Genomic DNA, 16153 nt, shown 5'->3' on the forward strand with positions numbered 1-16153 from the left:
AAACTTTAGGTAACTAACCTAGGAGCTGCTGTGTGAGAATGCTACAGTGCTTATAATCTAGACCAATACATGCGGGGATGCATAACCAAAAGTGGGTTCCAAATGTTTGACTTTTTGGTGATTTTATGGGAGTTGATGGTCCCCAAATGGTTCCCTCAGAGATGTGAGTATGAGACGGGAGTGCTGTTCCCTAATGGTTAGTAACAGAGCTTCTCAGGGCTGAAGAAACCTTACCAATGCTTGAGTAAACTTTGTCCGATGCTTAAATCATCCCATTTATTGGTTCCAATAATTAATGGAGCATTTTGCTCTGTGCTTGAAAATCTCCCACAATGAAGACCTCCTCACATATTATGGCGGTAGATTTCACATCTAATTCTGATTATAAGAAATTTTTTTAGTTATTTAGAATTAAATGCATTGGTGTTTTCTTTGCCCTAGTCCCAATTTTTGGCCATAAAAAAGGTATACATGATGAGTAGTGGTGAGAACTGGAGACCTATGCCTGGGTATGGATCTCAGCTCTGAAGTGGATTAGCTGTGTGACCTTGAGCTAGTTATTTTACAGTTCTGTGCCTCCATTTACTCATCTATAAAATGGGTAACATCTTAGCACTCACTCCACAGTATAGTTATGTAGAACAAATAGTGAATGCATGTGACCTGTTTACACATAATAAGGGTTGAATCAATGGGAGTCATTGTGGGAGTTGTTGCATTCAATTGGTTTTCCCCTTCTTTACAACAGTCCTCCAAAATATTTTTTTTAAGATTTATTTATTTATCATGTAAATTTATTTATCTTGTAAATTATGTATTTATTTATTTATTTATCTTGTAAATTTATTTATTTACAAGAGCTGGGGTATAGGCCAGAGGTGCAGGGGGTGACAGAATTCAAAATATTTTTAAGGTTACAAATTCCCTAGATCTTCTCTCTTCCAAAAATAAAAAAACACCACTTCTAATTGTGTCTGCTACTTTCCTTGTGTTTTGTGGCAGTCAATTTATAGTGTAACCAGCAGAGTAAAAAGGCCAGTTTTGCCTTTATTCTAGATAATATGCCTCCTTTAATATAGCCCAGTGTCACAGCCACTTTATAGCAGCCATATCACATAGATCCCTTATGAATTATGAATTTATTCTTACTAAATTACCTACAAATTTTTCTAAAGATAACCTCCCGGAGCTGTTCTAGTGTTGTTTGGTTAGTGATCTGGTTGAGGACATCAAAAGCATGATTATTATAATATCTACACTTGAAGATGACTTTGGTAGGTTGAAGAACTGGCAGAGATAAGCGTAGCATTCCATGAGATTTTGATATGGCCCCTAGAAAGAAGAAAAGAGGGGGAAATCATATTAAACTCAAATAGGGAAGAATCCAGGTGGGGAGAGGGAAAGAACCAGGGACTATGTAGGACTTAGCATATCACACTGAACATTTAGGGTCTGTCAACAAATGGCACCACAAGAAACTTGTCAGGCACTTAGGAGAAGGTCCCCAGAATATGGGGGATAATTAAGCAGGGATGAAGGAACTTGCAATATTTGAACTCAGACTACGCTCAGCAACATGTAAATATAGGCTTTTAATAGCTGGGTTTTGCTCATGGTTCAGCTTTAGTCAAAGTCTTCTGGAAGATAGAAGGCTCTTATCCAAAGAATAGAAGGGATGACTTGGGGTTAGACAGACCTGCATTTGAATTTTGACTGTCGCTGACTAGCAAGTCACATAACTTCTGGAAGCCCATCTTCTCATCTGTAAAATGGAGGTAAAAATAGTGCTTACCTCATAGGATTGTTCTGAGACCTTGATAATGTATTAAGGTGCTCAGCACTGTGCTTCATCTGTAATTAGTGCTCAAAATATGATTATTATTTTTTTTGTCCTCTTGGATAAACTAAGAGAACTGGGTCACATTGGGTTATGACAAATTATATTGTACAAAAGTAAAACTTTGATGAAGGTACATTAAATACTGAATGGGAAGATAGGATGAAATTGGGTCTATAAATATTTAATAACAAGAGAGAGGCAATAAACAAGTGCAGTTGAGTGCTGTGAGTATGGTTCTGTCTCAGTATGGAAAGGGACTAAATTCATCATTCTTAGCATGCTGGAAAAAGAGGCCTCTAGTAACTGGAGGTGACACTTGTAAGGAGGTCATATTTCACAAGGGCAAGACTGAGGTCTGCATGTACATTCCCCTGATGATGCTAAGCAGGATCTTTCACCAACGGAGTGCTCAGGAAATATTTTTAAATTTAGTGACTTCACATTTCTAAGTAGTGGAGTTGATCTCAACTTTATTCCCTGACTAATAGTGAGCATATCTGTTTGTGCGGTATGGCTAAGATTAGCAGTGATGGAGACTGAATAATCCTTACGGTTATTTGAAACTTCCCGTAACCGTGGTCCATTTGAGCTGCTGCATGTGTGTACAGATGAAGCAGGTGCTCATTCTTTTTGTGGGTGGTCCACATTCCCCATCAGCTTCTCCTATACTTGCTACAACTTAGTGTCACTTAGTTTCATAATTCCTGACTTCATAATCTAAGGCCATATTCCTCATTATATTTAGGGAAAGCTTGTATTTTGACTCCTTATCCCTTGAAAGAAGGCTTGAAGCCTTTTTCAGGCACATGCTCCAGGTCTTATTTCCTGTAGATTACCTTATTCATTTGCTTTACTTTTAATTATAATTTCTCCTTTTAATTTTTTATTCTTTAAAAGTCAAAATATGCCTTATGTGCAGTAAAATACACAGATCTTAAACGTTCAGTTTGATGAGTTTTGGCAAATACACACATGCTTATAGCCCACTCTGCTGTCAGGATACATCTTTTAAAATTTTTTTTTGAATCGTCTGGTTTTGAAACCTTTTGTTTTATGTGTCTGCTTACACAAGAACTCTTGGAAGTCAGGGGTCATCTATCTTTTGTTCATAGGGGGCCTCCTCAAGACCAAACAGGGAGTCCAGAATTTGTTGTGCACTCAATACATATTGAGTAAGAAGATGAGAAATAATTCTGCCCTTACTTTATTTATGTTACACTGTCAAATCATAGTTCTGGCGTAACACATTGTTTTGAATTCAGAGTCCTCCAGGATCATTGGTTAATTTCCATGCTCTCTCTGTATGCCTCATGTGTGAGTAATAGCTATGCAGACTGACAGGTTAGCACATTTTAATTGGAAACAAATCAACTTGCAGGCACAGTTTATATTTATGCAATCTTTATTTTCAGCCGTTTGGTGATAATACTAATGCCCCCTTAGGTAAATACCTTTTTTAAGTTCTAGGTGGCACTTAATTACTCACAATTAGATGGAAATATGATGAGGTCTGACCAGGGACGTGTTTCTGTTACATGCTTTCGCTGTCTTGCTAAAGTTCTAAATATAGTCTCAGTCCGCTGTTAGGGTTGCACAGTGACATTCATTTCAAACACTGTGTAGGAATGCGATCTGAAGTAGCCAGTTTCTAATGGGTGGATTTTAGAAAAGGACTTTGCTGACATTCTCATGTTCCTGCATTTTTATTTTGTTGTAGGTGATTACTCCCCAAAATGGACGCTACCAAATAGACTCTGATGTTCTGCTCATCCCTTGGAAGCTGACTTACAGGAATATTGGTTCAGATTTCATTCCACGAGGGGCCTTTGGAAAAGTGTACTTAGCACAGGATATAAAGACTAAGAAAAGAATGGCATGTAAACTGGTATGTACTTTGTAACCAGACAGTGTACACTTGCACGTTTCACATTGTGGCTTTTGTTTGTTTATTTGCATTATACAACACTCGTTAGCCTTTGTCTGGATCTTATCTAAGAGTGTCTTGTCCAAAAGCATCTGTGTTTTATGGATTCGTTTGCAACCTGGGGCTGTTCAGCCCCTAAATCTGCTTAAGTGCATAGTTGATTTTAATCTAGTTTGCCCTGACTAAAAAAGAAAGTGCTGGCTTCTTTAGCACCAGCATGTATAACTTCATCCCTCTTGTGAAGGGACTAGCGTGCAGAGAGAGCTATTTTGCAGAAGCAAATCTGTGTGTTGCTCCTTTAATCCTACCCAGAAGGGATCAGGCAGGGAAGCAGAAGGTAGGAAAGCTGCAGATTAAAGAGCTGAATTTATATAGACCAATTGTTACAGAGACCCCATTTCTTCTTATTAAACATTCCATTGTGGAGGTGCCCCACTTTGGAAAGCTGCTTGGCAGTGTCTACTGAAGCTCAACACACACACCCTATGACCCAGTAATTCCACTCCTGCAGTGCACACCTAATAGGCATGACCATGTGATCATCAAAAACAATGTGCTAAGGTCTTCATAGCAGTACTATTTGTAATAGTCCCAAACTGCAAAGTTGCCAGATGCTAAAATGTGGTGTATTTACACAATGGGATACTATACAACAAACACAATAAATAATTTACAGCTGTATTAATGTAGTTGAATCTCAAGACCATTATGTTGGTGCAAAACAGCCAGATACCAAATAAAATCTACAGTAAGAAACTCATTCCACATATATGAAGACCAAAAACAGGCAAAACAAAACAATGCTGCTGGTAGTCAGGCTCATAAATGCCCTTGAGAACCCACTGTAGAAGGGGTCAGCTGGGGGTTTCTGTATGATGGTGGAATTCCGCCTCTTGATTTAGATGTTGCTTAATTGACTAATCTCTGAGTTGATATATATCATTTATGTACCTGTTTCAAGTTTTTTTAAATGCATGAAGTAAAATAAACTCACATTTAATTTAACAGAAAATAAAATAAAATACAATTGCTGAATATCATCTCAGTTTCTCTTAGTGTAATTAAAAAATCAACACATACGTTGACCTTTCTTATTCCTTCGTAAAGATTTGTCAGCATATAGCTTATTAAAAGAAAAAAAGGAGAGGTGTTACAGAAAGCTATTTAGAAGAGACATTTAGAAAAAGCTTGCATTTAGAAGAGACATGTTCAAATCTTTAAGGAACATCTGAAGACATTTTATGAAGATCTTAGAACCAAAGTGTTCTGGTTTTCAGTTTTTTTGCAAAAAGTTTGAGGAAATAGCTTTGTGAATTTTTCTTCTTACTTATAGTTTGTTAGTTACATTTTCTTTCTTAAAAAAAAGAAAAACATATGTTGATTAATAACCCCAAATGAGTTCAAAAGAATATTACCTGAGGTAACTACTATTAATGGAGTCTTAATTATCTTTCATGAAAATTTCTATGGACATGTGTATATTTAGTTAATTTTTTTTTCACAAACGGGAATATAAACTATGTAGTTCTGAATCTTACTTTTTTTTAAAAAAAAAGATTTATTTATTTATGCATATAAGAACTGGAGTAAAGGCCAGAGGTATGGAGGGATGAGAGGATTCACCAGAGGCAGAGTGAGGAACAGAACAGGCAGGCTGAAATACACTGCTGAGGGGAGCAGCAGGTGAGACAGGAGAGGTCTGCTGCGCCATGTGGGTCACCATCCTGGCCAGGGATCAAACTCATGCTGCAGTGGCTGCAGGTAGTTTCATAGTGCTGCATCTTAACCCCTTGCACCACCAGGGAGACCCCAGAATCTTACTATTTTGGGGGGACATTTCACACTTTAACTTCTTTTCAAAGAAGTTGAAAGAACAACTTCTTTATTAATAGCTTCTAATTTTCCATAGAATAGATGCCCGGTGCTTATTTTAAATCCATCATTAGAGCACAAATTGTGGAACCAAATCATTACATTTTCTCATAACAAGTTGAAATATTGAAAATCCAAACTAAAATCTAGATGTCATGGAAATTACAAGTATAATAGGGAACAATCTCTTTTATTCAATTATGAGGAATTCTTTGGATTTCTACACTCTAAATGAAAGTAATTTTTAATTATTTGCTTTTTATTTTCTTTCTCTGAATTGTTCACCTAAAGCTGACATAATGTAAAAGTAGGTCTGAAGCAAGCATTTTAACTTGGCAGTGCAATTTCATAAAGATCAGAAAATTCTTGACAGTATTTATTTGCCTTCTAGCTTATGAGTTGACCTATATTATATATATTTTCATTATACTAGTGTTGTTTAGAATCTTACTTTTGTTGTTGTTGTTCTAGATTCCAGTAGATCAATTTAAACCGTCTGATGTGGAAATCCAGGCTTGCTTCCGGCATGAGAACATCGCTGAGTTGTATGGCGCTGTTCTATGGGATGAAACTGTCCATCTCTTTATGGAAGCAGGAGAGGGAGGGTCAGTTCTGGAGAAACTGGAAAGCTGTGGACCAATGAGAGAATTTGAAATTATTTGGGTGGCAAAGCATGTTCTCAAGGGACTTGATTTTCTGCACTCAAAGAAAGTGATTCACCATGATATTAAACGTGAGTTATCTTTCAATGTGCACTGGGTTGGCTTAAAGAGACTTAGATGAGAGGCAAATGGGCTGGCCCCTTCAGTCTGAATGACCTCAATGGCTCCCTTGGGGTCTTCTCACCTTCCTCCCCTGAAGTCTTGAAATACATTTTGCAATCACGTGTGGGTCACTAGAGCTTTCAGTCATAAGAGAAGTTTATCCAAGTGTTGTGGAAAAGACCACAGCCTACATCTATTAATTACTGCCTATGCTCTTGTTAATAGGCTTTTAAAATAGTAACTTAGAAACACACATGTATTTTTGAGAAATATATTTTCTCACATATTTTTGAGAAATAGAATTTTTAATTTTGAATACCAAATTGGTAATTAAATAAGTCATTTAATATGTATTTTACTGAAGATATGATAAGGAAACATACAAGAATGTTACTTCAAACCCTTATTAGCTAATAATAAGTTGGACTAACAAAACTTTTGGTGAAAAAAATGAGTATTTTACTTTTTGAGTAAGAAAAGTGGTTTGATAATAGTATGTATATTTCTTAGAATTTGAAACTCAAGTTCTTGAGCATTATTATATTTTCCAGTTTTATTGAGATATAATTGTTATATAACATTTTGTAGGTTTAATGTGTACAATTTAATATATGTATATGTTACAAAATGATCAACACAGTAAGCTTTAATCTATCTCCTTATATAGTTATAATTTTTTTCTTTTATAATGAGAACTTTTAAAACCTACTACCTTAGTAACTTTCAAATACAGTATTATTAACTGTAGGTGTTATTTGTCTTATAACTGGAAGTTTGTACCCTTTGATCATCTTCACACATTTCCTCCACTCCCCAATCCCAGCAATCACTAATCCTTTCTCTGTTTCTATGAGTTTGTTGTTTCACTGATTCCATATACGAGTAAGATCATACAGTATGTCTTTCTCTGACCTATTTCTTTTAAAATAATGCCTTCAAGTTCCATCCATGTTTTCCCCAATAGCAGGACTTTTCTTTTTTATGGTCAAATAACATTCCATAGTGTATCACATTTCCTTTGACCACTTACCCATTGTTAGGCATTGAGGCTTTTTCCATGTCCTGCATATTGTATCATGAGCACTTATTAATGTCTATGATAATTTGGACCCACATTAGCTGAATTCTTGATTTTTATCTAAACTTTTATCTAAACTGTGATTTTTATCTAAACTTTCACCCAAATTTATCCTCCACTTTTGACTATATTAAGCCTAGCTCAATCAGGAAAACATTTCAATCTATTCTGACTTGGAGCTTGTTTTCGATAATGTTTTCATTTTATTTATGGGTAAATAAGCAATTACTTACTCAAATATGTCTCTCTTTATAGCCAGCAATATTGTTTTCATGTCCACAAAAGCTGTTTTGGTGGATTTTGGCCTAAGTGTTCAGATGACTGAAGATATCTATTTCCCTAAGGACCTCCGAGGCACAGAGGTAATTATATTTACCCAAGAATGGTCTATATCTTATTAAGAGTACAAGGGAAAAATGTTCTAGAATTATTGTGGGAAAGAAGAACAAAGAAGGGGAGAAAAGGCATTGTATTAAATCATTATTATTGTTGGAACATATTTTATGAGCACTTACTCTGTGCCAAGTATTCATTTTAACACTTTAAATGAACTATAATATTTAATTCTCATATCAGCTTTTTTATTGATAAATACTGTTACAGTAAGAAAATAAATTCCCATTTTACAATCAGGAATTAAACTTATAGGGGTTGAAATAAAGTGCCCAAAGTTATTCAGCCAGATAGATCTGGGACTTGAACCCATTTTTTTCTGAGTCTAAAGTCTAAGGTTTAACCACTATGTAGCTTTTTAATATAACTCATGTGTGTAGTCATAGTATACTAATATTACTGTTTTGGTTCAATTACAGCCATAATTGTTATGGTCATTAGTAATTTTTACTGGGAACCTATAACTTATTAGATCTATCTTTAATCCTAGGGATTTTATAGTAAACCTCAAGCTTATGGTTGCATATATAAATCTTATTTGAAAATATAAGCTAGCTATAATATTTAATTCATTTGGACAAAAACAAAACCAAAAAAACTTCCTAAATTGGGCCTCCCTGGTGGCATAGGGGTTGAATCTCAGTGCTATCACCACTGCGGCCTGAGTTTGATCCCAAACCAGGGAACTAACTCACATGGCTCAGCAGACCTCTCCTGTCTAGCCCATTGCTCCCCTTAGCAGTGTATTTCAGTAGATCTGCCTGTTCTGCTCCCCTCTCTGTCTCTGGTGAATCCTCTCACACACACCCCTCCCCACCTCTTGCCTATACCCCAGTACTATGCATAAATAAATTAATAAATCTTTTTTTAAAAATCCTAAATCTAAATGAGATTCAGAGAGATGCATCCATGGACTGTCAAGTAGCATGTATAATTCAGTATCATATCATTAGACTGTATGGTTGATTCACATACCAAGCCCCTATTAAGCTATTAAGCATGTGCTGTGGGGCAGGCATTGAGGTACCAGGGATGGAGCACAGGATGATGCCAACAAGGACCTCATCACCTTAGTATTCCTCACTCATAAGTGAAAGGACATAGTTTAATTTACCAGAATTATTAAAAGACTGGTGGTTTAGTTTGCAGTAGATTATGGTGGCCTTGGGGGTAAATGCAGCTGGGAAGGTAAATGAGTATAGAAGCTATCTTCCTGATTAATCTCCAAATTGTGGGATGCTTTAAGTGTGAGAGCCTCCCAGCCACATATTTGTCCCCAGGGTATGGAGATAGGGCACATGATTGTACCTGTGCCTCAACACAACCAAATGACAGTCTTTAGCTAATAGAAGAATTGCACTGAACTAAATTAAATTATAGTGCAAATAAAAATTATCTTCATTTCATATCAAGATTTGAAACTCTTTTCTTAACTCCCTCAGAATAAAGACTCTTCTGGGAAGCAAAAGAAATCTTTCTTATTGCTGATGTTACTCAAATTATTCTTGAGAAAAAAAGAATCTTGATGTTCGCCTTTGAGCAGAATAGTATCTGAAGAGAAAACTGTAGACTTTTTAAAAAGAATATTTCAGTCCCCAAATCTGAAGAATACATCACCAAAGCATAAAACCTATTAAGACTTAATGCTTACGACATGTTTTCTCAGGAAAATGTTTCAGCATATTTTGACATTACTCAGAAGTTCAGACATGTGACTCGCTACCCTTTTTCCTGAAGCTGGTTTGAAAAACAAACTATATGTGGTATTAAAGATGGGAAATACCTTTCTCTTCTGGGAAGTGCGATCAAGTTGAACATTTTGCAATGATTGAAGAAAGGCATGTTCTATCTGAAATTCTCTAGCTGAAAAAGAATGTATGCTTCACTATGACATAATGCCACAGTGATCATAGTATTTGGACTACGTTATTTTCAGCAAGTGTAAATTGCTTTTTATGAAGTGCTAAACAGGCTTTGTTATTAAGAGTGATAAACTCTGTTCTCATCAATGTGCATGGACCATCTGTATGATTTTCATGAATTTAAGTTTGACAGCAAGCACAAGGCTGTGACATCACCAGTGAAACCTTTCAGCAAGCTTGTATATACTCCTCATACTTAAAGATTCAAGATATTATTAGCCAAAGTCAACTATGCAGATTTGCTTTCCATGAGATCTTGATCTCTTATCTACTTCATAACTGTAGGTGATTTCTGATCCCCACAGTATAACACACACACTCTCTTTTGCTCTCTTTTTCTGTATTCATTCACATTCAGAACATTACATTATAACCATTTAATACATATAAAGGGTTAACCTGGCACATATTTAAGCTATTGTTTTTGAATTACATGGTATGGAGAAAAAGTAAAACATCAATTGAAATAACTAATTAGAGTTACCTTTTTAAAAAAAAAAATATTTATGCATACAAGAACTGGTATAGGCCAGAGGTGCGGGGGGGTAAGAGGCTTCACCAGAGACAGAGTGGGGAACAGAACAGGTGGATTGACTGAAATACACTGCTGAGGGGAGCAGCAGGTGAGACAGGAGAGGTCTGCTGCGCCATGTGGGTCACCAGGGTCACCAAGTCACTAACTCTTGCTGTAGTGGCTGCAGATTGCTTCATAATGCTGTGACTTAACCTCTTGCACCACCAGTGAGGCCCTAGAGTTACTTTTGTATCATGGTCTTTTTTAACACCTTCTCTTCTTCTGAGTCAGTTTGTTTTTATTTCATGTAAGTTAAAATGCATTCATACCACACACACACAGAGTCTCTTTCCCTCTCTCATGAACTATGGACAGGTCAAGTGTTTGTTCTCCCGTTCTCATGCCTTCGGGGTTGCAACCCTCAGAGAGCCTCGCTTGGATTCTGTGAGGTCTGTTTTTGTGCTTGCCCTCAGCCACTACTTAAACACTGTGCCCTGATGCTCTGATTCTTGTAGAACTTAAGGAAGCAGGACCTCTGAGCCATGGAGGTCTGAGGGCTATAGCTGGGTCACCAGGTAGACAGGATGTTGTCACCCCCAGGGTGCAGTATCATGTGCACAACTGCTGTTGGTAATACTGATGATAAACACTGTACACAACCCTCGCTGAGGAGAGCAAGCAAGGGGGGAGAGGTGAGTGTCCACAATTGACAGCCAGCCTTTCCCTGGCATTTATTGTTTAACTTTGTGATTATACTTGCTAAGAAGATGCTTCAGGATCCAAATACTCTGACTTTGCTTCAGCGAAAGGTTGAGAACAAGGAGTTCAGTTTAGTCTGTTTGTGAGGGGTTGCCAGTGGGGGAGAGACGGAGAGGCAGAAAACAAAAGCAGGCCAGCCGGGAACAGTGTGTGGGGAGGAGCTGACCAGGATTTGGATGGGGAAACTGGGTAATTTCCTGTCTTCTAAACCAGTTCTTTATTCTGAAGTGTATTCCAGGAACACAAAGCTCCTCCTCCATATTCAAATGACAGTATAGAAACTCCTTAAAACTAAATATTGATAATTAAGCTATTAACTACCAGCTATACTACAAGTCACTGGTCACCAGTATTTATTCTCTTTTTCTCTTTCTTTTTTATGTTTAAAAACAAACACTTCTTAGAGAAATTATTTCTAAAACTGGCTGCAGTTATTCAGCATTGACTATGATGTTAATATGTCATACGTTTAATATTTAGTCACTGGACTATATAGTAGGTAGGACTAAGTAGTAGTTCTAAGAAATGACTAATTGGGATTGTTGACCAACGCAAGAAAAATTACTTTGGGCTGGTCAACCACGGGTGAAACTTGCAAATCACGTTGGGCGCCAAGCTGTTATAGAGCAGCCCCGATATTAAACGGGTTCCTGGCTGTGGGTCCTCACCCGCGTGCTTTAAAGGGACTTATGAATACTCCACTACAGACACACACAAAAGGTTAATAAAAGGTTTATTTACAAGAGAAAAGGAAATAAGGAAAATGTACAACTCAGGGAGAAAATAGGGAAATAAAGTCTTTAATGCGTCCTACCCGATCCGACGACCTGGAAACCCAAAGTCATTCTCAGAGCTGGCCAGACCCTGCGAGCTGGCGGAGAGCCAAAAATGGGGGATCCTCCAAAGCCCACGTGTCTGCCTTTTGTATCCACCTGGCTGCTTAACCCCACCTTCAGGTCCCAGCCACCTTCCCTTTGGTGGTGATGGGATTTGGAGTTCCCAGTGTCTTTGACTTTGACCTGGGGAGGGGGTGGAGTCCACAAAGCCTGTATGGAATTAGCTTTGGGACATCCTTTTCCCCCTAACAGGATCACTTTTGTAATATTACACTTTGTTCTTCTCTTCCAAGTATTAGGTGTTAGTGCTCTTGGACTTCTGCCACCTTTTATTATTGCGGATATTTAGAGGTTTGGGAATTTATAACAAGCATGAGGTAAAGAAGTAACTTGTACTTTTCATTTAAATATGAAAAGAATTGGTGTCTCAATAGAAAAATTAACTATATTGTCCAGTGCTTTGCAGGAATTTGATGAGTGGGAGTTCCAGGCTCCCCAAGAGAGTCTGCAGTATTCTCCTTAGCTTAACACAGCAATGGCATGCTTTCCTGAAGAAGTGAAGCATGCAATAAATATAGTACAATGGAAGCACCAGCTTCTAGAACTGGATTAGGAAAATGGAAACCCAGATGGCTGAGTCACACTGCTGTTTCCCTCTTCTTTTTTCAGATTTATATGAGCCCAGAGGTGATCCTATGCAGGGGCCATTCGACCAAAGCAGACATCTACAGCCTGGGGGCCACACTCATCCACATGCAGACAGGCACCCCACCCTGGGTGAAGCGCTACCCTCGCTCAGCCTACCCCTCCTACCTCTACATAGTAAGTGGGCTCCCCCACCTGCTCAGGAGAGCCACTCTCCCTCCTATAAAACTCACCTGACTGGGATGATGGTGCAATAGTGACCAATGAGAGGAACCTGAAAGTCCCATTTTTGCAAATAAGACACTGCTATATGAGTGGAAGCTTATAAAAATGTGCATCAGAGAAAAATAATATCCTATTCTGTTATGTGTAGAAAATGAAATGCCACTTAATAGTATCAGAGTAACATAAATCTGAGCCAAGGAAGACAGGTCCTTTGAACACTTTCATAGAAGAAGATACTAGATTACAGAAACTCATACCAGCCTGGCAGATGGTGAAACATGTAACTCCTTTCTTACCATGGAGAGATTCAGGAACAGATACTCCCTTTTCAGATGTACGGCTGTCACTGTCTACTAAAACTTAGCTTGTATTTTTTTTTTTTTAAAGAGTTATTTATTTATATAAGCACTGGGTACAGTCAGAAGCACGGGAGGGTGAGAGAATTCACCAGAGCCAGAGCAGGGGCAGAGCAGGCAGAAGGATGAAGGTACACTGCTGAGGGGAGCAGCGGGCAGCAGGAGAGGTCTGCGTGCCATGTGGGACCCTCCCCTGTGGTGGCCGGGAGCAGCTGGGGATCGAACCAGCGCTGCAGAGGCTGCGGGCAGCTTCGCAACCCAGTGCTCAACCGCTGCGCCACCGGGGAGACCCTTAGCTTGTATTTTCAATTGCATTAAACCAAAAGATGAGTTTGACTCAATGTCCTTAGGAAACTAAAGGAAACTTGTTTCGTGTATGAACTGTATTTGCTGTGGGGCATGCATAGGAAACAAAGGGTGTTTTAGGTGATGTTATCAGAGTGCTTTGCCTGTTAAGGATCTATTTCCATACCAGTGATGCTAAGAGAGCTGGTCTGTTCCCAGATCCACAAGCAAGCGCCTCCATTAGAAGATATTGCAGATGACTGTAGTCCCAGCATGAGAGAGCTGATAAAGGCAGCCCTGCAGAGGAACCCCAACCACCGCCCCAGGGCGGCAGATCTGCTCAAACATGAAGCTCTGAACCCCCCCAGAGAGGAGCAACCGCGCTGTCAGAGTCTGGACTCTGCCCTCTTTGAGCGGAAGAGGCTGCTGAGTAGGAAGGAGTTGGAACTTCCTGAGAACATTGCTGGTATGGGCCCCTGCTGTGTGCACTTCTTGTTTGTCTTCTTTTTCTGTCTGTGTCAAACCTCTGATGGAAATCATGAAAGCCCTAATAAATCAATTTCCTAAGTGCCATAGTGGAGAAATTCATCAAGAATGTTAACAAAAGCATTAAATATTGACTAATCTACCAGCAAATTGTAACCTGTTTTTAATGCAAATGTAAGTAACAAGGTCATTGAGTACTGCTCTGACTTATGTTTTTGCAACAAAGACTATCATTTGGCCTTAGAAATAAAAAAAGTAAATAAATAAAAATAAATCAAGCATGAAAGTCCTGCTGCTAGAAAGTCTGAGGATATGATCAGCTACTCCAGACCTTGGCTCTGCACAGATAAAATACTGAGTTTGAAGTCAACTTGCATTTATCTCTTTCTCTGCTTAAAATCTCTTTGCCACCTCTGAATCTCTCCATCTAGGAAAGTTAGTCTTCATCCCAGGCTCTTTGAATATGCGTGGAAATGGAGCTTCTGTTCTTATTGTTAAAATCTGTGGCATTCTTAATGCTGTGGCCCAAGCCCAGTTATTAAGTCTGGAATGCTTGTTTGCATTCCTCTTTTTTTTGTTTTGTTTTGTTTTGTTTTTTTTTGTATGACTTTTATGTATTTAAAGAGAACCATCTGGGACATTGGGAAATAGGCCAAGATTTCTAGCTAATTTCTTGTCATCAGTGACTCTTTTTTGAACTCTTTTGTCTATATTCTTTTGTATAAACCATCCCATAGTGTTCAAAAACCAGTCTATAATAAAACCAGAGCTTGAATGTTGTTTTATTAGGTTCAGTGAAATATTTTTTTGAAGAACAGTGGTATTTATTATGAAACATGTTCCCTGATCATTTATTATTTTTTCCCCTTGTTTTCTTTTTCAGATTCATCATGCACAGGGAGCACTGAGGAATCAGAGATGCTGAAGAGGCAGCGTTCTCTCTACATAGACCTTGGAGCCCTGGCTGGCTATTTCAACCTTGTGCGGGGTCCGCCAACCCTAGAATACGGCTGACGGGACATTATTGTCTCTAACTTAAGACTCAGCATGTATCTCTTGGAAGCTGGTTCTGCTAACTCTGCACAGGAACTCTATGTAGTGAATCATGCCATTTATCAGCTGGGGGCTCCCATGACAAATGAGTGACTCCACATGTGTCCTCTGTGGCTGAATTGTGAAGCTATCCTGGTACTTACCAGACCTAAAAGTTCTCATTCTTGTGACTCAAAAGAAAGAGGTTGAGAGTTCATAGAAGGATCATTTCTGGTGACTGATTTTATTCACTATGCACTTTGCTCAAAATGTAAAAAATGCCAATCACAAGAATGATATATTAGCCTAAAATTACTATTCTTGGTTCTGATTTAAGTTTGGGAACTTTGTTTATCTCAGCATAGACATCTTATGTATATTGGTATATGATAGCTCTTTGAGCCTTTGTTTGATAGATTCTAATATAAAATCACTATATTTGGGTGAATAGAACAACTTGAATATTATAGCAATAAGCTGAACTAGTGTCTTAAAAATGGCTAACTGATTAATTAGGAGTCATCCAACAGGAGGCCACTAGTGACAGGTTCTGTTATGTTCCTATGGAAACATTTTATACTGTATGTGCTATGCTTAAAACATTTAAAACGTGATGTTTTGAATGTAGATAAAACTGTGTAAACCACATCATTTCTGTACATCCTAAAGGATGAATGTGACCTTTAAGAAAAATGGAAACTTTTGTAAATTCTTAATGATGCCATTTTATAATTCATATGACTATTATCTTTTAAGCATTTGCACATTAAAATAGCATACTGTGTATGTTTTATAGCAAATGCCTCCATGAATCTTTCTCATAGGTATGTTTTTAACATTATAGAATACGTGAGCATTCCTATGTAAAATATATTTTTACATCATGCAAGTAAAGCCAATACTTATCCAACAACACTGGTCAAATCAACTGAATAAAGTCAGCAATTTGTCTTAAGTATTGTAAAGTGATTCTTGACTGGGGTTGGGTTTCGGGGTTAGCATGTAAGTTGGAGGGGAACATGTATCACAAGGAGGCAAAAAATACTTGAGCTTTGCATATTAACATGCCCCACTTCTATTCGTGTTGTCATTACCATCATCTGGAAAGTGTTCTTTTTCGTATGTTGTGGTAGAAAAACAGTTGCAACCCACTGGTTCAGGCTAAGTGCGTAGCTATTTTGCATCTTGTTTTTATACATTTAACTACCTTTAAGTATAGAAA

General features: G+C 38.0%; 1 protein-coding gene across 3 annotated transcripts in view; it reads left to right on the plus strand.

Moving 5' to 3' along the window:
- The window catches only part of MAP3K8 (mitogen-activated protein kinase kinase kinase 8), a 31193-nt gene extending 15325 nt beyond the window's left edge, over positions 1-15868 (plus strand). For all 3 annotated transcript variants that reach the window (XM_054695045.1, XM_054695044.1, XM_037510516.2), the window contains 6 exons: positions 3558-3725; positions 6108-6369; positions 7734-7840; positions 12572-12724; positions 13633-13879; positions 14783-15868. In XM_054695045.1, coding sequence (XP_054551020.1) covers positions 3558-3725; positions 6108-6369; positions 7734-7840; positions 12572-12724; positions 13633-13879; positions 14783-14913 — 1068 coding nt within the window. In that variant the 3' untranslated portion in view covers positions 14914-15868. The remainder of the gene's footprint in view (positions 1-3557; positions 3726-6107; positions 6370-7733; positions 7841-12571; positions 12725-13632; positions 13880-14782) is intronic.
- The last annotated feature ends 285 nt before the right edge of the window (positions 15869-16153 follow it).

This window comes from Talpa occidentalis, unplaced genomic scaffold, assembly GCF_014898055.3.
Source record: "Talpa occidentalis isolate TD23 unplaced genomic scaffold, MPIMG_talOcc4v2.1 talOcc4.14, whole genome shotgun sequence".
Taxonomy (NCBI): domain Eukaryota; kingdom Metazoa; phylum Chordata; class Mammalia; order Eulipotyphla; family Talpidae; genus Talpa; species Talpa occidentalis.